This window comes from Rhineura floridana, chromosome 1 (assembly GCF_030035675.1).
Source record: "Rhineura floridana isolate rRhiFlo1 chromosome 1, rRhiFlo1.hap2, whole genome shotgun sequence".
Lineage (NCBI taxonomy): Eukaryota > Metazoa > Chordata > Lepidosauria > Squamata > Rhineuridae > Rhineura > Rhineura floridana.
Genome location: NC_084480.1, coordinates 220,077,472 through 220,101,511, shown reverse-complemented (window position 1 = coordinate 220,101,511; position 24,040 = coordinate 220,077,472). Strand labels below are relative to the sequence as shown.

Sequence of the window (24,040 nt, the reverse complement as noted above, 5' to 3'; positions counted from 1 at the left end):
TTGTTGGGAGGACTGGATTTCATTAATTTATGAGAAAAGGTCCAGCCAGCAATGCCGGACGGACTTCCAAACAAGCTCTATCTGATTAATGCGATACGTTTATCTTTTCTTCAAAGAGAAAACGGACTAACAGGCAAGCACCCTTCTTTCTATTATTTTTTTTACTTGGTTTAAATTGTTGCAGCAAAAAGAGATTTGTCAAATGAATCAGCTTTAAAGAACTTCTGGGTGAGCTATAACTCTTCTCTGTTATTCACGAAATTAACAGCTTATCTCTGTTTCTATTGCAAAAAGCTGTCCTGGAAGTGCATTCTAAAGATATAAACAGAAGAGGGATTTCTATTCCGAGGAACATTATATTGTCTGGGACTATTCTCTTTTTGGTCTATTTTATTTTGACGAATCTGCTTCTTCACGACGCCACTAACTGTTTTGATGCTGGGAACTAAATTTGTTTTGTATTCTTGAACATAGAGAGATAAGGCAGGCTGCTCTGTTTATACTGTGATGTCATCAAGCCTGGAATATTAACCCAATTGTTGCTGAAATAAGAAGTGGTTCTTCTTTATTTTTGTTTTGTTTTGTTTTCGTGGTTTTAAAAATGGCAATCAAGAAAGTGGATGAGAATCTGGAAGTAATTATGTTTCAGAAAATAATGGATGAGATTGAGATAACGAAACAAACCCTGCGACAGGGCAGTAAGGAGCTGAAAATGGAACTGAGCAAAATGACGCAGGAGCTTAAAGAAATAGGGGATCCTGTGAGAGAGGAGAATGAGATCAGAGATGAGAAAAGAAAAAATAAAGGGAAGATACAAGCCCTGGAGATTGGAACAAATGTGGAATTGGAAAAAGATCTGGAGTTTATGGATATTAGAAATAAAATCTACTGTTTGGAATTTAACGTTATCTCTGAAGAAATTAATGAAGATATTAGAGATAAAGTTATCAATGGCTTGGATAATCTTCTGGACTGGAATGACGTGATGGAGCTTGATATAGAGAAAATCTATGGAATTAACTGCAGCCATGTGACAATGGAAAAACTCTCAAGAGATGAGCCAGTGCATTTTGTAAAAAAGAAGAACAGAGATATGACTTTACAACAATATTTCAGCAACTTATTCAGAATTGATGGCAAGAAAATATTTGGGATAGAGGAAATTCCCATCAGACTCTTATTATATGACTATGGCTATGAGAGCAAGATTATTATGGAATACTGATAATGGAAGATTGGACACTGAAATTACTGGACTTAACAGGACTATTGAAGATGGAAGATGGAATTAATATGGATAATGGAATAATGGCTATTGAAATTATTGGACCTAACAGATTTTGATGAGATGGATTAATCGATATGTTTATTTGGACTATGGTTATGACAATAAGATTATTATTATTATTAACGAGATGGATTAATCGACATGTTTATTTGGAGAAAAATTGATAGATATATTTCTTAAAGAATTGAAACCTCTCTTTGACTTTTTGTGGAAAGAATAAAGTAATGTTTATGAGATTTGATGATTAATTAAGATAACTACTGGAGGAAAGTGATTTTATAATATAATTTAAGAGACAGGATTGTTATATATTGTAGACCTACAACTGATTTGATCTGCGACAAATGGGAAGTCAACATTTTATTTTTTTGTTTAATCATTTTTGTTTTGTTTTGATTTTTGTCTTTGAATGTTTTATGATTTTGTTTTGTATGTTTTATGAAAGTTTGAATAAAAATTATTGTAAAAAAAAATATATATTCATAAGAGGCAAAGCCTCAGAAGTTCGACCAACTAACACAGGGCTGTCTTAGACAATACCTGTAAGCAGGGAAACTTTCTCTGTCTTTAGTTAGTTAGGTACGGGGGTTAGATGTTGGGGAGGGAGTTAAAATGTTCTTGGGGACTTCAGAGCCACGTTTTAAATTCCTACCAGCATATATGGTTTGACATAGATATGTTGGGATTGGTGTAACATTATAGAACAAGGAAATATATAGGTGATCATACTGGATCAATTGAAGATAACATATGGCTGAACTTAAATTACTGACATTGAATGTAAGAGGTATGGGAGATGTTGTTAAAAGATTAAGGGTTTCAGACTATATTAGGAATCAAAAACCCTGTATCATATTTTTACAAGAATTTTACAAACCTAAACCCAACTGTCATCTACTTCCACATACGTATTTTGGTAAACAATTTTTGACTTCAGGAGGCAATCACTCAAGAGGTGTGGGTATCATCTTTGCTAAATCTTTAGATTTCCAGGTTCAAAAACAACAAATAGATTCAAGAGGCAGATATATATTCATTTCAGGTTTACTACAAAATTGTAAATTCACACTCGCATCTATATATTCTCCTAACAATAATCAATTTAATTTTTTATCCAAAATACTGAGAAAACTTCAGCAATTTGCATCAGGAGAAATTCTCATTGGTGGAGATTTAAATATGATTAGTGATCCCAAGCTAGACAAAAGTACAGGAACATCAACTTCGACCACAAGGAATAAAAACCCCATACAACTCCTATTACAAAAACATGGTTTAACAGATGCATGGCACCACATAAACACAGGACTTAGAGATTTTACATATTACTCTCCCAGATATAAAAATTTCTCCAGATTAGATTATATTCTAATATCCTCAAACCTAATAACAAATATTACTAAAGCAGATATAGATCCCAGATTGGTATCAGACCATGCTGCAGTTGGAGCACATATAAACACTTTCATATTCTCCATACACCCCAATATGGAGATTTGACTCATTTCTTCTGACAGATCAATTGACTACCAAAACACTTCAGAAAACTTGAAAGAATATTTTGACATAAACAATTCACCTGAAATCAATATTAATATCATGTGGGACGCTATGAAAGCAACAATGAGAGGTCACTGTATAAATGAAACAACTAAAAAGAAACGTAATATTGAACCTATTAAAACTCAGTTGCTATCAGAGATGGAAAATCTAGAATCTCAACATAAACAAAACAATTCTGAAATCACTCTAAGAAAATTACAAGAAAGAAAGAAATAGAAGCAATAGATTCGGCCAAAATAGCTAAATCCATCTGGTATACCAAGCAAAAATATTGTGAATGGGGAAATAAAAACTCTAAATTATTAGCTCATGCTCTTAAAACCCACCAATCAACCACAAAAATTGGAGCAATTTCACATCAAGGAAAAATAACATATGACACTAAAGAAATTAATAAACACTTTACGAATTTTAATAAGGAACTATATAGTAACATACCTACCAATACAGAAAAGATCCAAGAATATCTTCTTGATTTCTCTCCCCCCACTCTCTCAAATATTCAGGAAAAAAATTTAAATCAAGACATAACAACAGAGGAAATATCTGCCGCAACTACCAGACTTAAGCACAATAAAGCACCCGGGCCAGATGGATTTAACAGCACATTCTACAAAACCTTTCAAGAGACACTAACCCCACATCTAACTCAATTATATTTGGTCGGGGGAACTATTCCAGATACTTGGAAGACCTCTCATATAATTGTTATCCCCAAGCCAAATAAAGACAAATTGAAATTAGAATCTTATCGACCAATATATCTTCTCAATCAAGATAAAAAATTATTCACAGCCATACTGGCAACTAGACTTAATTCAATGATATCTGATTTAGTTCACACAGATCAAACAGGATTCATTGCAGTTAGATACATCTCAGATCCCATCAGAAGACTACTCAATATCATATTTTATGCCAAACATTATAAAAAATCACTAGGTGTTTTATCATTAGATATATACAAAGCCTTTGATTGTCTAAATTGGAATTATTTTTAAAAAGTATTACAAAAATATCATCTGGGAGAAAGAACGTTAAATATGATAAATCGTTTGTATGACACAACTGCAGCAGTAATACGCACTAATAATTGGGACTCAAACCCTGTATCGATACAAAGAGGTATGAAACAAGGCTGTCCTTTATCCCCATTATTATTTGCCCTTTCCTTAGAACCACTGGTTCACATAATCAAATACAGGGTTATCAAATTAAGACAAACGAAGAAGAACATTTATTAAATTTATATGCAGATGATATGACATTAATGCTGGGAAATCCAACAAAATCTGCCCCAGTACTTAAAATGATGCTGGAATCATTTTCAAACATATCTGGCCTTAAGGTGAATTACAATAAATCCTCCATAATGTTTTTTCATGTTGGTCCACAGGATCAATTGATAATCTGAAAAATACTGGAAGTTAACATGTGTAACTCTGCTTTTCGTTATTTAGGGATATTGATTCCAAAAAAATCTCAAAATTATTTTACATTAATTATCACCCCTTAATACGTAAAATGAATACAGATCTAAACAAATGGAAAAAAATTAATTTAACTACATTAGGTCGAATAGCAGCTATACGGATGAAAATAATAGATTCCTTTATTTATTTCAAGTACTTTCCCTTCTTATGACTAAGCATACAATTAGTAAATGGCAGAACATGATAAATAAATTTGTCTTTCAAAATAAAAGACCAAGATTAGCATTAACCTCCTTTTACACTCAGACAAACTCAGGGGGATGGGGTCTCCCAAATTTATATTTATATTATACAGTGTTTCAGTTACGACAGCTCAGCTTCATAATAATGAAATCAGAAAAAACTTGGATTAGACTGGAAGAATCAATGTTATTCACTGATAAATTATGGAATCTACCTTTCCTACCAATACGTCATACCTGGCTCAAAACTATTAACTATCCATTTACCAAAACTACACTCACTATTTGGAAATACTGGCAATTGAAACTATCCTCAATTTACTCTCCCTTGACCCCCTTGCAAGCTTATCCAAATGCAGGAGATGATTTTCTGAAAAAATACATGGAAATAGGGAGAAAGAAAGGGTATCTCAGACTCAGAGATTTTTTTTCACAAGGAAAGTCAATCACTATTCAACAACTGAAAATAGATATACCCTCGTGGAAACTAGACTGGTTACACACATTTCAATTACAATCCATACTAAAAGACACTCAAATTAAAACATATGCTACTCAAAATATAACACAATTTGAAAAAGTTTTGTTAGAAAATGGTTATAATGGAAAAGGATTAGTATCCAAGGTATATAAAATATTATTGGAACGTGACATGGGAAACCTAATAGGATTGAAACTCAATGGGGAAAAGATCTAGGATTTAATTTAGACGTATCTGATTGGAATTCAATATTTGTGTCAAAATACAATAAAACTATTTCAGCCATGCATACAGAAACTATGTTGAAAACAACGCATAGATGGTACTCCACCCCAGTTCAACTCTCACACATTTCTTCTTTAATGTCCCCCCTATGTTGGAGAGGATGTACCCAAAAAGGAACATACTTTCACCTCTGGTGGACTTGTTCAAAGATCAACAAATTTTGGATATCAATTCAAGGTGAACTCAATAAGATCACGAAAGAAACAATACACTTACAACCAGAATTATTCCTATTATCTTTATTTAAAAATGAAAATAAGTCATTGAAATCAAAACATCTGATGTCCAGATTACTACTAACAGCAAGACTAACAATTTTACAACATTGGAAACATTTGGACGAACTGAATATACAGAACTGGTACAACAAAATATGGACAACGGCAATATTGGACAAAACCACTCTACATCTCCGATTTTTGAGAGGTGCTGCACAACCAGACACATTCATGTCGATTTGGTGGAGATTCATAGTTTATACCTCACAACAGGATCTACACAACCAACTTTCCCCATCAGCAAAATCAATCTGGTTGTCATGAATGACTAATTAAGTTTCTATGGTCTTATATCCCCCATATATGATTATATTACACTAAATGTATAAATTTCAACACACTCACCTGTATTTTAACACTTACCTATGTATTATTACATTCATGAATACTTGTTATAACAACATCCAAATTATTGGCTCTAGGGAGGGGGGTGGGATTTAGGGTTAATTTTATATTGTTGCATCATTTATGTTGATGTTTTGTACAATAACAAAAAGATAATAAAAAGGAATTTTAAAAAATGGCATGGAGGGTATTTTCAATTTAACATTGCGGAATGTGAAAGACCCACACTGGCTATAGTATACACAGCCACTCTCGTGGCTGTATAGTAAGTTGCATTAAAAAATATTAACCACCAGGGTAGGTGGAAATGGCTATCTATAAATTCATCCACGTTCAAGCCACGAGCACACCTTGTGGAAATTTACTTCAATCACAATATATATCGAATCTCTTCGTTTTTCTTTACTACAGGGGAAAATCTAATTCCAATTAGCAAGTATTTGTTATGAGGAAACCAAGTTATCTAGATGTTAATGTCTTTAGGCCCTTAGCATATCCAATGTATAATTTAAGAACTATTCTCTAAAGATGCTTACCATAAGTGTACTGTTTTAAGAGATGCTAAGGTGTTGGACTACAACCTGGGAGACCAGGGTTCAAATCCCCACACAGCCATGAAGCTCACTGGGTGACCTTGGGCCAGTCACTGCCTCTCAGCCTCATGAAAACCCTACTCATAGGGTCGCCATAAGTCGGAATCAACTTGAAGGCAGTACATTTAATTTTACTTCAATGTTAACTTTTCCCTGTGTATATTCTTCTCCAGGGAGGCATTAGATAGTTCAAGAGGAGATCTAGAACAAAATGTTGCATATCACTCTCTCCTCAAGAGGAGCTCTTGCTAGCCTGGAACTGAAGACTTTTTGAATAATTGGGGTTAAAAAAACTTTTTCATTTTATAAGCTTTTATATTGTGTGCCATTACCATAATATATAGAAATCACTACCTTTGGGGGTGACCCTATTTTGCTTCCAAACTGATACTCAGCCACACAAGTTCACTGTTAGTAGAAACAAGGGGCCCTGTTACAAAATATTGGGAAGACAGAGTTTTTCTGGCTCCAGACAGTTTCTCTTCTCTCCCTCCCCACTAAACCAAGTCAGGCAATATCGTCTGCCTAGTCCGCATACTTAGTCCTCATTAGTCTGTTTTAGGTTTTCTCAGGGGGTGGGTGGGGAGGTGGGCAGATATGTACCCAATCCAAGCTGCATTAAAATCTTTTGTTTATCTCTGGGGACATTAAGAGAGTTTCTCACTGTGGTCTATTCAACTAAGGCTAGTTCTTTCTACCCTTCTAATGTTTCCTCCTACCTTTCCAGCAATCCCCTTCCCCTTCCCATAGTTCACAGTTATCTATGCACCATTGAGCTCTCAAGGCTTTCAATGGGGCTGTTCTTCCAATGATGGTGGTGCCCCATCTTAGGGTTTTTTACTAATTTGAGCACCTGCAAATGCAGTGTCTGCCGTTATCTCTCTTATACATGGGTGGTGTGGCTTTCATTACAAAATACAAGCACAGGAAAATTTGAATCAGCATGTGAAAGACTTATGGTAACACAGTGTTGCTATCTGGGAGTCTAATTACCTGCTGCATAACACAATGTTTTGGTTACACTTGAGATTCAGGGGCTTTTAAATCTTTCTGCTCACTGTCACTCTGTATGAAAAGAATGTCCTTACAAAATAGTAATTTTCTTATAATTTCCAGTACTCTTGGAAGCAGGTATATCTTAGCATAGAAGGAAATGTCTTAATTATGTTCTTTAATTATTTTCTTTAGAATTTTCTGTAAGAAAGGAGTTTTGAACCTTCTCCAACTCCTGAACTAGTGGCTGGCTGAAACTCCAGAGCTCTGCCATCATAAGATGGAGGGAAGATTTTGAGGACAGGGAACCAGTTGTCCACCTTTTGTGCAGAAAAACTTCAAAACAGCTCCAACAAGGTGTCTTACTTAGTAAGAGAAGTATCCTGATGATCTTTCCAAGAGGAATTAGCTGCAAAATGAACTCCTAAGTAACAAAATGATTTAGTCTGTTGGATGCGTTTATTAGAAATTGTCCCCTTAAATGGAGACCAGTGGCTTCCAAACTTTTTTCCCCACAGACCACTTGAAAATTGTTGATGGCCTTGGCACACCACTTCATGATTTTTCCACCTGTTGTAGCCATTATTTATTTATTACCTTTATACCCCACCTTTCTTTTTCATGAAACCCAAGGCAGCCTACATATGTTCCCAGGCAGTCTCCCATCCAGGCACTGACCAGACCTGACCCTGCTTAGCTTTAGCAGGGAGCTGGCCTCATGTGCCTTCAGACCATAGCCTGGGACCATTGTAATACACTGTGCTGGATGCTGTATGATTTAATTCTATAGAATTCAAATTGTAATACAATAATATACAACGTTCAAAATAAGACAATACAAATATAATTAAAATCAGTATGAATGTTTAATGCAGACATGCCGCAGACCACGCGAATGAAGCTCATGGACCAAAGGTGGTCCTCAGACCACAGTTTGGGAACCTCTGATGCAGTCTATCACCTGCCAAATGCAACCACTTTAGTTTCAGTAAAATTAATGCTTAACTATTTCTTCTAACAAACATTAGCCAACAGAGCTACCTGCCTTTTCAGATCATCTCTGGTCAGGGTTAATATGCCCATATCACTCATCTTTCTGTTCTCTATGGTAGGTAATCATGCATCCAATTTCCCAAACAATTTAACATCACTATGAAGTTTAATTCCAACTTCGTAGTTGGAATTGAGTCAGAAAAAAGCCCACTCCTGCATGTTCTAATTTTAATAATGTCTTGGTACAAACTTCAGAGAAGCATCAACAGCCTAGGTCTATATGAAGGGCAAGCGGTTTAATGCTCAGATTATTTCTATCTATTGAATCAAGTGCTAACAACAAGTAGACAAATACTGCAAAAAAAGCCTTGCATTATTTAACAGTTTTACCAATGAGGTGAAACAGTAACAGTGATCAATGGTGGAATGAGTTTTTAAAACTAGCTTGCTCTTCAAACAAGATACAGTTGCATGAGACCCAGCCCTGCAACTTATTAGTTAAGTATAATTAAGAAGAGGTATCCAACAGACTGACTGGCCTATAGTTCTGTGGAAGACAAGGATTACTCCTTTTAAAAACAAGATAAAGCACAGACAATTTCTAACTTAAAGGAACCATAGTAATACCTCAGTTAAAGCAGATGCATTCCTGCACAGAAGCAGAAACTTTAACAGAAACTTTGGTACCAGAGGTAGGAATAACATCAAAAGAATTGGGATAGGTTCCTACACCTACTCATAGATGGTGGGGGCAGCTTCAATAGAGGCTCTAAAGGGTGCCACCCACTCCTCCTCCTCCTCTGAATTGTATTGGATCCTTCCCTCCCCAGGCCTGGGAGAAGGCAAGACATCAACTTAACACAAAGCAAACATACAGGTTTTCAGTTTCACCCTAGCAAAGCAAAGGCACAGGCTAGTCAGTTTCACTTTAAAGCAAAAGGCAAGTTTACCCATAGCAAAGCAAAATAGTCAGTTTCTCTTTTAGAAAGCCTTTCTTTCAGAGGTTTCCTTCATGGAGGATTCCTTAACTGAGGTATTACTTAATGTCTGTTGAGTTACTCTGGCTAAACAGTTAAGCAAGGACAGAAGCCCACCAGTTGGAGTATGCTTTACACAGTTTCAGAGGCAAGAAATCATCTTCTGGGATTTTATTTAGTGTAAATAGAAGCTGTCCAAGAGAGATATATTTAAGTGAAGTAAGTTGATTTCATCAACTGAAATCTGAGCCTCAATAATCCCTTTCACTTTGGCCAGACTATGGACAATGCCCCAGAACTTGCACTCATCATCTCCTATGGCAACTGAGCCCAAGGCCTCCTACTGAATTCTATTCTTGCTCTTTTGACATAAGATATTTATAAAGTGATCTAAACAAGCTGTTGAGTGGCTACCTCTGTTTTCATTTTGGAATGTTGTCTGGAAAATTTGGCATTGGTTCAGTATTTGTGCATTAAAAGGTTCTTGCACTCTCCCACTGGTCACATCACAGCAATTTAAAATTGCTGTGTTCAAACATATAAACTTCTTGATAAAATCATAGTTAGAGCTCCTAAAACTGTTACCAGTTGTGTAGGTGTCAACATGGTGATTAGTGTACCCATGACTGCTACCTTAAAAATGTTTATAGACCATCATAACTCAGTCGATTCCAGGGGTTTAGATATCGTACATATGAGGCACAAGTCAATCTTATTGGTCCTAATAGAATGCACTTCATTCAATAGTATGTACTTAGGTCTTCATTTTTCACATAGTTCTATGAAGACATGCTGCCAGCCTTCAATAGTGCTTCAACGCAATTCTGTTTGGAGATGTTTGATACCCAAGTCAAGTGGCAGTGCTGCAGTCAGTAGTGCAAGATTATGGACTGGTTTCTGAAAGTGCTGATATCCTGCCTTTTCATTTAAAAGAAAATGTTCGAAGTGGTTATTATTTCAGCTACCTAAGTTTCTGAAGGGCAGCCTCCTCATGAACTTTTGTATACATGGGCGAGATGGAGAATGGAAAGTTATCAGATTTGCCCATTTAAGACTTATTGGTCAACCTCCTGTCACAGCAGTTATATACCAGTTCATTGGCAGAGGCCACATCAAGGAAACAGGGTTTAGAGTACAATATTTTACAACTGTGCCATGATTGTGCAGGTAAGTTTATTTGGCAGTTGTACACACATGAATAAAAACCTATTTACAAGCTGAAATACATAGTATTCCCTTTTAACCAAGTGACCAGATGCAGTCCAACACTTTACTTCCATTGCTACACATCCATAAGCCAAACAAATCTTCTGAAATGTCAAATAAACCTTTTGCTTTCAGATGATTCCATTCTTCCTCTACCCCAGACATGACTACTGGCAGTTCATTTTCCCCTTTAGAGGCCCAACACTTCACAGATTACTCGTTTCATTTGTAAGCAGATCTGCAGAATTACTTGAGAGCTGTGAAGGTTCCCCTTCAGATTTGCCATCAAGCTCCTCTTCTGCAGAATCACCTTCATACGCAATTTCTTCCAGGTCTAGATTTTTCAGGGCCTCCAAGCTTTCTGGTACCTGTCCAGTTAGACGCTGGAGAGGTTATAATTAGACATTAGTGATATTGTCAGAGCAGTGCTTGAGTCTAGCTTTTGTAGCTAAATATTACACTACATAGTAGTTAATGCATAAGATTTTACATCAGACCTATGCGTTTTATACAATAGAGCTGGCAAAGCATTTCATGCATTCTCCTAGTAATTCTTACAGAGTAGCCTTTACCACTCTGTAAGATAGTGTTATCTTACTGCACATCTTTGGCCAGGGGTGGGGACAAAGATAATGCAGAAACAAGACTTGAAAATTAGTTCATCTCATCCAGGTCTAGCAGTCACATAGCATTTTGCTCTTGGCTATACAAGCGAAGCCTACGCAGAAGTGGCATGTGGGTATTAACTGCAGCTCTGTACGTTTGACCTGATGTTCAGTTCCTTCAGTGACTACCTAAGAAAATAATTTTAAAGCAAGGCTGGAAGAAGCCTTGGCCTTGTAGACTTCAAAGCATCAGATCAGAGAAGAACTCTACAGGACAGATCCCAACACTGATGTTGGGATATTAGGTCAGCAGCTATAACACTTGACCTAGAAACTAGTGCCTGCATTTAAAAAGAAAAAACTAAATAGAATACAATATGATTTTAATATAAATTCCAGAATAGACTTTACAGAACAGCATGTGCTGGCAAAGTGCTTTGAACCATCAGCTTTCTACTGAAACATCCTGTCCAAGGAATATCTTATGAGCATAATGTCATATGTTCATCAGTGAATATATGCTAGGAAAAGGATTCCTGATTCCTATTCTGCCCTGCCTTCAGGCAGTTAGCAAGATCAAGATCGGTTTGCACAAGCTCATTATCAGGTTGATCAAGATAACATTTTCTGTTTGGGCTTAGCTTGAACATGTGTTCCTCCACCGCACACCAGGCTGGCCTACCATTCACTCAGTTACCATCTATTATCAGGTCCACTTTGCAAAAAAGGAACTCTTGTGCAGGATGATGGACAAGAAGCACAATACTGCTTAAGAATACTGGCTGTTCACCATAACAGTAGCTTACCTCAATCATATTTGCCATATACTGTACATGGCCTGCTAGTTCTGCAAGCTCTTCATTCTCTTCTTTTAGATGAGCAATTTCGCCATCTTTTAATTCAATTTCTTTATGGAGCTAGGAAAAGAGACAGATTTTAAGCAGCTCTAGTGGTCAAAAGCCAATACTTCTGCTCATACTATATAAAATTACCTTTTCATTTTCTTGCAACACCTCATACAGAGCTTTCCTCCTCTCCTCAGCTAATTCTTTCCAGTACTGAGATGAAGGATTGCCTGCAAAGGAAATTAAGAAATTGTAAGTCCCAGTTCACACATCACAGTAAACCATCATTAATGGTTTACTGTGAATGTGCAGAAAGCTTCTGCTTTGCTCCTCCTAATGCCAGCTGCTTTATGTTGTCATTTGTTTAGAATGAAACAAACTGCGATTCCCAGTACAGACATGTTTCAGTTGTTTTACGATTCTTTTTACTCTTTTATCACTTCTTGTTTGCTGCCCTGGGCTCCTTTTGGAAGGCAGAGTGGGATATCTGTTTAATCATCATCATCCAGGGGTCATCATTTGTTGCTCCCACTCTATAGAGCAAAGTGGGAACCATCTGTATGTTTATAGCAAGCCATTAGCTATGATTTACTGTGACATCTGAATATAATAGAGATTGCCTGTGGTTCAGTGGTAGCGCACATGCTTTGCACGCAAAAGGTCCAAGATTCAATGCCTAGCATCTTAAGGTAGGCTGGGAATGTCCTGTCAGAAACACTGGGTAACTGCTGTCAGTCAGTGTGGATAATATGGAGCTTCATGGATCAATGGTCTGACTCTGTATAAGGCAACTTCCTATTTCCTGGAATTGCAAACAACTGTATCTAAAATTTGATTTCTGGGAATCCCTTGCTCAACTTTGGACCCAAGTCATATTAAGAAAATTTATATCCAATATGCCCATTGCAGGAACACTTATGCAGCCTACAGTTCTTAAAATCATCCATGCTCAAAAAAACCTATTTATTTATTATTTTATTTATATCCTGCCCTTCCTCCCAGCAGGAGCCCAATGGGTCAAAGTCTTATAAAGCAGAGATAAGAAGAGCAAATAAAAGACACAGGTAATCACTGTTAATCCAATCAGAAGGGAGCAAGGAGATAAGCAGCTGGACCAAGCCAGTTCACCCAATTAGGAGTATGGAGTACGTTATATGCCATCTGCAGAGGCAATATGACAGGACTCCTAAATGAACTGTAATTTCAGTATTGTTCAGCAGTTTAGTACTTTGCATATTCTGCCAAACCCACTCAGGATGGTCAAATAGACAAAGCAGAAACATTAAACTCAGGTAGTAGAAGTTGAAAGGTAACTAGCCAAGATGGAAAGCCTCATTATATCCCCAGTCATGAATACGCGCACAGCAACTTAGTCATCTGACCAGACAGGTAAGAGGGAGTGAATCCTTCCTTTCGTTAACCATCTCAAGTGTACCTGCAACTGACAAGTATGTACTGTTTTATGCAGGTATGTGATTCTCACATATGCACTTGCTTCTTACAGACAAAAGATTGGATGGGGAGTAGCAGAGGAAAGGAATGGAAGCAGGAAATATTTTGCCCTATTTTCACCCCTTTTGATTTCTCATAGGTCCTACTCACCTTTGGTTATATCTCCCATATGTTACACTGTTCAACATGGCAGCATAAAAGGAAATTAGTCAAATTCATAGAGGTTAAAGCCTATCAAAGGTTACTAGTTAAGTTGCCTATAATATTACCCTCCAGATTCAGAGGCAGCATACTTCTAAACACCAGTTGCTAGTGAACAGCAGGAAAGGCCACTGCCCTCATGTCTTGCTTGTGAGCTTCCCAGAGACACCTGGTTAGCTACTGTACAAACAGAATGGAGGACTAGATAGGCTTTTTGACTAATCCAGCAGCTCTTGTTCACCAAAGCAGCTCATTTTCTATCAACTTTCCAGCTCAGCACTTTAAACACTGGCACTGTATTTTTCTTTAGACAACATACCTTTTGCTGTAAGATCGGAAGCTTGGACACCTCCTCTTACATTTCTGTATTCTGTTTCAACAGCAACTTCAGACTTGGAAGCCTTTGAGGTAAGCTGATCACTCCAAAGTTTCCTCTTGATTGACAATTTGGCCTGCTGAGAGTTTTAATAATTGAGAATTCTAAGCAAGCATGCCTTAACAAGCCATTCTTTCCATCTACTCAGCTAACTTTAAAATTGTGCGCCCACTTGTCAACTGATAGCAACCATGATGGGTTCAAATGACTGAATATGGAACTTCAAATGCCCTCAGTTTAGTATCCAAACCCACTGGCATATGTATACCCATACACTGTGCAGACTAGCAATCTATTTGTATGTTTATAAATGAAAATTAACAGAACAGGCAAACTGCAGCACAAGTGTCAGCTCACTTAGTTTTCCAGCTTCCAAAGTAATAATGCTAAGATTGCATTCCAGCAACAGTACATACCTCACTGGTCCGGCCAACTAGACAGCCTGTAACAGATGGCTGTATCATCTTAAGGGTCTGCCTCTGTGATGTGGAATTTGTACTACTTGTAGAAGCCTGCTTTGGAAAGAATACATTCAGTGAGTCTACTCCACCTAGGGTTTCAAGCTGTTACTTCAAAATGTCCAAGATATGCTTCTCTGACATTTAGGCATCACATACACTTCCATCTACCTCTATGATACAGCAAGCTATATTTGTCAGCAGGACTATCCACAAACTTTTCATTAACATAAGTCACCATGTAGGTCAGAATGATGTCTCTCCTGACCCTGTGTTCTTGTGAGAAGCTGAGGTATCTATTCAGGATTAGTTTCATTCTTCATCACTCCCAGTTTCTTGAGTTAAATCTCAGAGACCCATGAACAGTTACACACATTCAAGACGATTTATTACAGTAAGTCATCTTTGTATTGCAAATAGATCCTACAGGATATACTAGTTAAAATGCAAGTCTGGCATCATCAGTACTAGCTTTTGAACCGTGCCAAAACTGCAGACTTGAGTTTACAGCAGTTCTGCTTAATGGCATTTGAGAGCACCCAAGACACACATGATTTTAATAATTATTTGAGAGCATATTTCCTTTGATTTGTGGCAGGTGTCTAGTTGCTTTGCTTGAGGCATAACACAGTGATCCAGCCAGGCTATTGTTTTGGGGAAACAGAACGTCTATAACCTTCCTTGTCATATGTAAATACCCATTTCCTGCATTACTTCTTTTTTAAAAAATTGTTACACTGCCACCATGAGATAGCAAACAATGGTAGATAATCAAACAAGGATAACAGGAACATAATGTCATACTAGCGTGAGAAAGTCTGCGATTCACACTGTACTTCACATGACAAGAGCTCACCTTTCCCACGGTAACATTTCTGCTGCCAATTAACTTACTATTGAACTAAAGGATAAGTGCCAGCCACTGTGGGAACTAGCTTTGCACTACACTTCAGATTTTACTTACTGCTGTTGAATTAGCCAATGAATATTTCTGACAACTACAGCCTATCACTTGCTTGGATTAACCTATTACTTTTAATATTTTATGTTTAACGAAGTACTGTCCACTGAAGAGAAAAACCAGACAGCAAGTACAAATTTAACTAAGGACCTGGATGCTTTGGAGGAGGGCAGGGAGTAGCAGGGCCAAGAACAGATGAGTGTAATGCCAACATCCCTATTACCCCCCTTTATCTCTACACAATTTAGATTCCCTCTTCAATGTTCTTTATTGTACCAGAATGAGTAGCATTGCTCTTTGGGAAGAATCCACAAATTAGCTTGCCATGGTAACCATGGTGAGTATTCCTCCCCCTTTGGCAAATATGACCCTGAATGCAACAGAACAATCTTCCCTTGGCCCAAGACAAACCAAACACTTTTGAAGCAGAGGATGACAGGGATAAGCTATGAGAGGAGAACCCTCTGGAACTCTCTGCCATACGACCTTCGCCATGCCCCCTCCCTGGTAGGTTTCCGCCAAGGATTGAAAACTTGGTTGTTTCAGCGGGCATACAAGTCTCCTAGATAATTTTAGTTTACAGTGTATAGATGTAGGTTGGTGGATTATAATTGTTTTATATGTTAAAACTGTATTATATGTTGTATTTTTAATTATGTACGCCGCCTAGAGTGGCCGTTCATTCGGCCAGATAGGCGGCCTAAAAATAAAATTTTATTTATTTATATTATTTATTATGGTGCTTCAAAGATGCTACAATTGGCTCCTCAGCTTCCTACAAGTCTCATCACTGATATCATGTTGAGTCGTCTTGTACCAAGCCAGACCACTGATCCCTCTAGTTCAGCATTGTCTACACTAACTAATAGCAGCTCTCTAGTGTTTCAAGCAGAAGTCTTTTTCAGCCCTTCCTGGAGATGCCAGGAATTGAGCCTGGGACCTTCTGTGTAAAGTATGTGAGCTACTACTCAGCTATATAGCCCCTCCAAGCATGTGAGGGTGAAAGGGTTACTGATGAGCAAATATTTCTTAGCTACCAAGCCCAGTCCAGATTTGTAGGCCCCTAGCTAAGCAGGGAGAAGACAAACTGCTCTTCTCCCAGGTCTCCGTTGCCCTAGTTGGTGCCTAGCTCTATAAGAAGAAATATGTAGCCAAGATGGAAATATCACCATTGCTTTAAAGCAGGGGTGGGGATCTAGTGGCACTCCAAATATTGTTCACTGTAACTCCATAAAACCCAACTACCATGGGCAATGGTCAGGGATAATGCAAGTTGTAGCCCTGCAGCCACATCTGAGGGCAGAGGTTCCCCATCCCTGGCTTAAATAACCAGGATATGCAGCTGGGATAGCTTCGGAGAGGAAGGTGTCGTGTGGATAGGTGGCAAGAAAAAGAAGCAGGAAGAAAATAGGCATAGGGGAGAGAAAGAGTTATCATTTAAAAAGACAGCAGAAGTATCACCAAGTTAGAAGGATCTGAAGTAGCGGGTGGCAGGGGTGGGGGAAGAAGACTTCCGCCTGAAGATTTGGCGAGCCACTGCTGATTGGTACATAATACTGAGCTAGAATAGTACCAGGAAATATAGAAGCCTGAACATTCTTCCCTACCCTAAGTCCCTCATGAGTCACTAAGGGAGATAATGTATTACAATATAGAGAGAATAGGAGAAAATCAGTTTTGCAATTTGAAAGAGATATAGGGCTTAGAGGAGTCAGACACAAGATTTCAAGGAGAAAAAGAACTGTAATAACAACAGGCCCTAGGCTGCCCAACCTTCTTTTGGAAGGCTACAATGGGGCTCTCTGTGTTTTGCCAACTTGAATTCCCCTTCAGTTTAGTAAGGACACTGGAGATAGCAAAACCCTACCAGCACCTTGGTTCATACAACCTGATTGCCCACCAGTGGCAGCCTTCTTGCAGAAATGTAAGAATATATGGTTAAAAGGAATATATTTTAAAGTCTGTTTTCATGATGTTTTAAAGTGTTTTTAGTGCTTTTGTTTGCCACCCTGGGCTGCTACTGGAAGGAAGCGCAGGATATAAATTAAATAAATAAATTTAGAACCATGTCAATGCAGAGCCTGAGTCCTCCTTTAACCTAAATGCTGCAACTTTGTTCCTGGGTACGGACCAGTTATATGGAACACAGGAAATAAATTCTTAATGCAGCATTCGCTACCAAGCCACATATCTTGTAGACCTGAAAGGACAAAACATCCATCATCCTGAGGACCTAGCCACACACTCACAACTAAGAGCAGAACACATTTTAAACCTCCAGGGAGATGCCTACTATGCTATCAGGGAGACACACATATAAACCTTGGTGTAGGCTGCTAAAGTTGAACTCTTAGCCAGGACAGGTTTCACAAAACATTTGAATTAACTGCTCTTTATTATTATTAACATAGTTCATTGCTTCCTCTCTTCTCATCTTTATCTACCTTTCACCTTCCAATTTATACAAAAATAGTATTATGAATACAACTGGCTAGAAGATATCATATAGCCTTTCACCCTGATATCTTTCAAATTCCTCTGACAGCCTAACTTCAATACCATTACATACAGCTTATGTTTTAGTAAGTAACCAATTTACTTGTTATAATTTAAATGAATTCTGTTCTCACATATGTAAAAAATATCAACACTGAAGGCTAGTATGCAAAAGACAGGGTTTTTTGCTTTACCATGGAAAGAGAAATCTGTTGACAAGAAGCAAGACAGCAGGGTAGATTACAGTGTTAGAGATTACTTGTGCTGACTCTAATTGGTATTCAATTATACAGTTTTGAGTGGACAATTTTGAATTCATGTTGTAAGCATCATATGGCAAGGGCTCCAATGCTATAGGAATCAGGTGACTAGTTTGAAGATCTGTCTCTCCAATATGTTTAGTGCATTACCGGCTCCAATTCTGTTCTATTTCTCCTGCATCATCACAAAAAGCTACCAATATATGAAACCCACAAACCTTATTGCCAATATGCCCCTAAAAAGGTGCTTTACGTATAACACTCGGTTTCTGAGTCACTTAATACTAGATGTAAACTACTGCCCAATTGGGTAGCTGAAAAGTATTCATTACATGTTATATGTAGTATATGTTGGAATTGCTTTTTAATATGTTTTTAAACCAATATGTTTTTAACCTTTAAGACATGGGTTCTCAACAAGGGGGGGGGGAATTTTAGGGTTCCAGGGGGGAATTGGGACCACTATTCAGCAAAGTGTGATGTCCTGTAGATTATGTACAATCTGTACAATTATAGTTTGTTTTTAATTTAATATGCGACATTCAATAGTTTATTGAATGTCACAGATTAAAATCGATTCTTGAACATGCAGCATTATTTTCATTTGCAAAATTAAATTATTATTTAAAGACCAGAAAGTGCTCCAAGAAATTCTGTTATAATATAAACTAAGAAATTTTTCTCTCACGAGAAACACCACCGTCACTCGCGAAACGTCAACAGGCTATGAGAGACTATCTTGGGAAGGGGGGAATTATATTCTGAACAATGGTGAAAGGGGGGAATGGAGCAAAAAAGGTTGAGAACCACTGCTTTAAGATGTCTTGAAATCTTTTTTAAAAAAATGTTTTTAAAGAAGTTTTGTTTTAATGTATTTTAAAGTCTGTTTTTATGATGTTTTAAAGTGTTTTAGTGCTTTTGTTTGCTGCCCTGAGCACCTGCTGGAAGGGTGGGATATAAATCAAATAATAAATAAATAAATATGTATTTATTATTCCAATAATGCAAGTCTCAACTATATGACAGGTATTGCTGCACATTATAACAAGTAGATCATTTAAATCTTTGGTGAATTAATTAGCAATTGCCAATTTCAGCTGATGGGGCTGCAGTTACAAGTCAGAACATTTTACTAATAAGGGACCAAAATAAACATGGTCTCTCCTTCTAAAAAAAATATTTTACTTACTAACAAAGCAATCCAAAGTCCCCACCCAACCCTTGCTGAAAGGAGGGCATTACAGAACAGCAGGGCTGCCAATACCACACCCACAGGCCTGCCACACACAGTGACCAGGGCAGAAGGTGAGGTGTATGCAAATGGCTGGACCTGCCTGGAGCTGGTGCAGCAATCAAGCCTGTATCACGGCCAATGCCATCACCTGAAGGCAGTGTGTCCAACTCAGGATCTGAAGGATCCCAGGTCAGCCCAGGCCAGCCCTTACCCCACCCCATTTTGGAGATTTCCACTGGCTGTTGCCAGTGGGGACCCCCATCAGCAGCACTTCCACCTACCTGTATGTGCAGAAGGCAGAAGAGGGAGGTCCCCACCAGTGGGCATTTACATCACTCCACAGGCAGTGGGAGGCTGGCAAGGGTAGACAGAGGGACATCTCTGTCCAATACAAACTCCCTTCACCTTGCTGCCAAGGGGATTTGGATTGCTCTGCCTATCCTTACACTAGAAGGCACCAATATTTAGGCTTGACCAATGAGTAAATTTAAGTGTAGTTGTAAGTTAAAGGCATAATCTACCAAAGATTTTTAACTATCCAGGTGAGGGATTCTGAAACTGAAGGAAGTTTTACCACCTATTGCTAACATTTGTATTTCCAAGTCTAAGTTCAAGTTCTAGCTTTGGGCATCTTAACCTCCAAGCTTTGTTCCATTCCTTGAATTTTGAAGTTTGTCCTCTGCTACAGAAAGGAACTATAATTATTCACAAGTTCTGATTTGACATAATGCAACATTCATAGTGACAAGAAGCTCCTTAGACTTTAATGAAACTCTTCTTCGTAGTATTAAACTGCATATCACACAAGAGATCTGCAACTGGGTCTCCCAATATGTTTCTTACTTACAAAACAAAGAAATGCAGCTGAGGGGGAATTGCCAATTTCCTCACAGCAGTGCCACTGGGTACTTTAGTCCTTTTGCCACTGCCACCCCTTCCCTATTTAGAGCAAAGCCTCATCAGGCTGCATTTTGTTCCACAAAGAAGAGAGGTACAAACATTTCACTAAGCAGCTCTAAAAGATCAGTATCAGATCTTCTGTAACATGCAGTTTGACACCAAGAGTTGGAATCAAGGTTATATCTCCATGTTTAATTCCATAACCAACAGTTGCTCAAGTACCCACTTCATATCTTTGAGCTCTATGAAAATTAAATCTTATGAGCTATATACAGAAGTGTTTTTGTCATTACACCCTGGCAAGAATCAATTTTTACCTTTGTAACAAGGGGCTTCTCAGCATCCAGTTTCTGCTTCATCCTAGAATTCATTTGTCTCCTTTTAAGCAGATTCCTATATTGGCACAAAAGGTACAAGAAGTGCAATAAAGCAACCAAGAGTTATCCTGTGTAGCCAAAAAACCTATGAGCTCACACATTAGACCTTGATTAAATCTTCCCAGACATCACACCTCCAGCTGGAGGTTCCTAATTTTAGGGTAAAGGGGTTTGAAAGCCATGCAAGCAGAGCTTAAAGACCTTCACAATTATGGTTCACCAACAACAGTGTTCATGTAATGACATAACAGCCAAAAGATTTTTTCCCCTTTGCCCTAGCTTTGAAGCTCACTGTAACATCTCATGTTACTTCTGGTGATTTGGGTTAAGAGGATTAACAATTTCAATATCATAAGCAGCCATTCCATCAGGCTAAACTTTGAAAGCAATGGAGAAAAGGAAAGCAGGGTCACCATTAGCCCTGCTGAGACTACCACATTTGGCTCTTCCCTTGAATCCATTTCCATTCCACCTGATCATTATAAGAACTTTGTAACTTAGAACTAGTACCCCAATTTGCTTTTCCCTTCCACCCTTCCAGTCCCATTTCTTTTGGTTTCATTCTTCTTACTGATATTTCTAACCAGCTCCAGAATCTTTTTTGGCTGAAGAGAGAAGTAAAAATTATGCAAACAGAGAAAGAGTTGACAATTAGACTATTTTTTATTCTGATGAATTGATCTTATACTATAAAAATCTTCTCTTGCTTGTTTAGGACTTTTTTTTTTTTACAGTACAGTCCTGAATCTGTATTTTCACCAGTTCACATCATCTTTTTTGTAATGTCCAAATAGCATCCATGTCTCTGAAATGAATGTGGCAAACATGGTCACAGTGGCCAAGGGAAAGGACCTCTACCCATTCTAGGGGTGACACAGCTGGCCCACTATTAGAAACACATTACAGCTTAGAAGATCCTGTTTTCAAGTAACAGTAATTTAAGTGCCTTCAGTTCCTTTAACGTTTAAAATCTGTGGCTTTATATAGACAATCTGAGCTTTGTGCATACCATGGACTGCGAAAAAGACAAATAATTGGGTGTTAGAACAAATTAAACCAGAACTGTCACTAGAAGCTAAAATGATGAAACTGAGGTTATCATACTTTGGACACATCATGAGAAGACATGATTCACTAGAAAAGACAATAATGCTGGGAAAAACAGAAAGGAGTAGAAAAAGAAGAAGGCCAAACAAGAGATGGATTGATCCCATAAAGGAAGCCACAGACCTGAACTTACAAGATCTGAACAGGGTGGTTCATGACAGATGCTCTTGGAGGTCACTGATTCATAGGGTCACCATAAGTCGTAATCGACTTGAAGGCACATAACAACAATTCCAATAGAATAGAAGGACAAGCTACAAACAGTAAAGGATGGTTAAAGCATGGCAAGGAGTAGCTAATTTTCAATAAGTGCTCTTGAATGTGTAGCTTAAATGTTATTTTACCCTCTGGAAGAGACATAAGCAATCTGATCTGGCCCCAATGCAACTCAATTTGGCATCAAGTTTTAATTTTGCAGTTCAATCCCTGAAAATTTTTTTAAAGTTGTTAACAATAACTCTCTTGCATCACATGCAAGAAAGTAAGGCAATCTCTGATTATACCCAAACACTATGTATTCCAAAACACTGAAGCTAGTTAGTATTGTTTTTTGTATTGTCTGAACATCATGTGGCTGTCAGCCCATGGCAGTGTGGCAATATCAAGAACATCTGAAGAGCTGGGTTTTAAAAAGTGCAGGTGAAAGCAGTGTTGCATTATGTGCCAGTATCACTGTTGGTATCATTAGTCCCAAAGAGCTGAAAGTAGCCCACAAACAATTTAGCATCTGCAGCTGTAGGTTTCACTCTGACTCTCAATAAGGTAGCTGTAGACTTTTTTTTTTAATGGCCAACCTCACCTTATCTAAACTCCTGAAAAGTTAACTTGTGAGCCACATCAGTTTCTTTTGAGCAGTAACTCGGTTTTAAAGGATAACTCCAGAAATGAATGAGGCTGAATAATAGATAGAGGGCCTTTGCCTGCTCACACACCCATCAGGAAAGAAAGAAAAGGGCCTTCCAGGTATGGCAGAAACTTCCAAACAGCCTTAAGTTAGTTCCACCTCCCCAAAAGTCACATTACCGCGTTCAATCGCTCTCATTCGCACACACACGTGGACTACTTGTTTGAAAAGCTCCTTCACATCACCCAAGAATCTCTCCGCCGAGTTGGTCACGTATTCTGGCGAGTCATCAAATAACACTCCAGCGCAATCCACCACACCACAAGCGTCGGCCCCCAAGTTGGGGGGGAAGGTGCAGGGGAAAGCCAGGCGAGCGGAAGAAAGCCTTCCCGGCCTCAGAAATGGCTAACCCTCGCCTCAAAACCACCCGCTTACTAAACCGCTTTTAGCTCAGACCCAAGAGTTGAAGGCCCCTCGAGTGAACGATACACCCCGCGCTCGCTATAAAAGCGCACTCCATGTCCTTTAACATTTCCCGCCACGGACTGGCCAAGCCAACACCCTCGCCCCTCGCTCAGGCTGCTTCCGCCGACCACCACTCACCTCTTCCTCACACGGTAATCCCGCGCGCTCGCTTAAACAAGGAAGCCTTTCGCGCGCAGCCATAAATACCGCGCTGCGTCGGTGGGAGGACGTTGTTGCGTCAGACGGACTCTCCTCAAGGGCCCGTCCGCCGGTGAAAATTTCATAGCCAATCACATTCAGAGGTTGGGAAAGCCGGAGCCAATGATCGCTTCTGGCGTTCCCTTTGAGCCACTTTCCTCAGGTGTGAGCTGTGTTCTTTTCCTGCAGCGAACTCTGGGGAGCAGGTTTTGGGTTGCTGGAAGTTGGAGGCAAACTACGGTGGAGCAAGCAAGAGCGTTGTTTATAAAGAAAGAGGTGGTGCCTGTGCATAGCGTAGCACAATCCTGTTCTTGTTTACACAACACCTAGGCTGCGTGTACGCCATACTTTAAAGCAGATGGCATAAGAACATAAGAGCCTGTCGGAGCAGGCCACCAGCCCATTTACCTCTCACAGTGGTTAAACATGGGAAACCCGCAAGCAGGACCTGCGCACAAGAGCACTCTCCCTTCCTTCGTTTTCTGACATCAATTGGTGTTCAGAAGTATGCTACCTCTCACAGCAGCCCTCATGGTTAGAAGTGTCCATGGCTTCCCCTGAAGAATCCTGGGATACCTCTCACA

At 38.6% G+C, this 24,040-nt stretch overlaps 1 protein-coding gene across 4 annotated transcripts; it reads right to left on the bottom strand.

The window, feature by feature from the left end:
* Nucleotides 1-10,627: 10,627 nt before the first annotated feature.
* Nucleotides 10,628-23,651, bottom strand: GMNN (geminin DNA replication inhibitor). 4 transcript variants are annotated; one of them, XM_061593573.1, is made up of 7 exons: nt 23,397-23,651; nt 20,783-20,858; nt 14,573-14,671; nt 14,100-14,232; nt 12,275-12,357; nt 12,089-12,199; nt 10,628-11,060 (listed from the first exon to the last, which is right to left on the bottom strand). In XM_061593573.1, the coding sequence occupies exons 2-7, from the start codon at nt 20,834-20,836 to the stop codon at nt 10,884-10,886; spliced, it is 657 nt and encodes a 218-aa protein (XP_061449557.1). In that variant the 5' UTR covers nt 20,837-20,858; nt 23,397-23,651; the 3' UTR covers nt 10,628-10,883. The 4 variants fall into 4 exon arrangements, with proteins under 4 accessions (XP_061449557.1, XP_061449553.1, XP_061449558.1 ...); XM_061593569.1 differs by having other exon boundaries at nt 14,100-14,235; nt 23,397-23,644; XM_061593574.1 differs by having other exon boundaries at nt 14,100-14,235; nt 14,573-14,668; nt 23,397-23,637.
* Nucleotides 23,652-24,040: the final 389 nt, after the last annotated feature.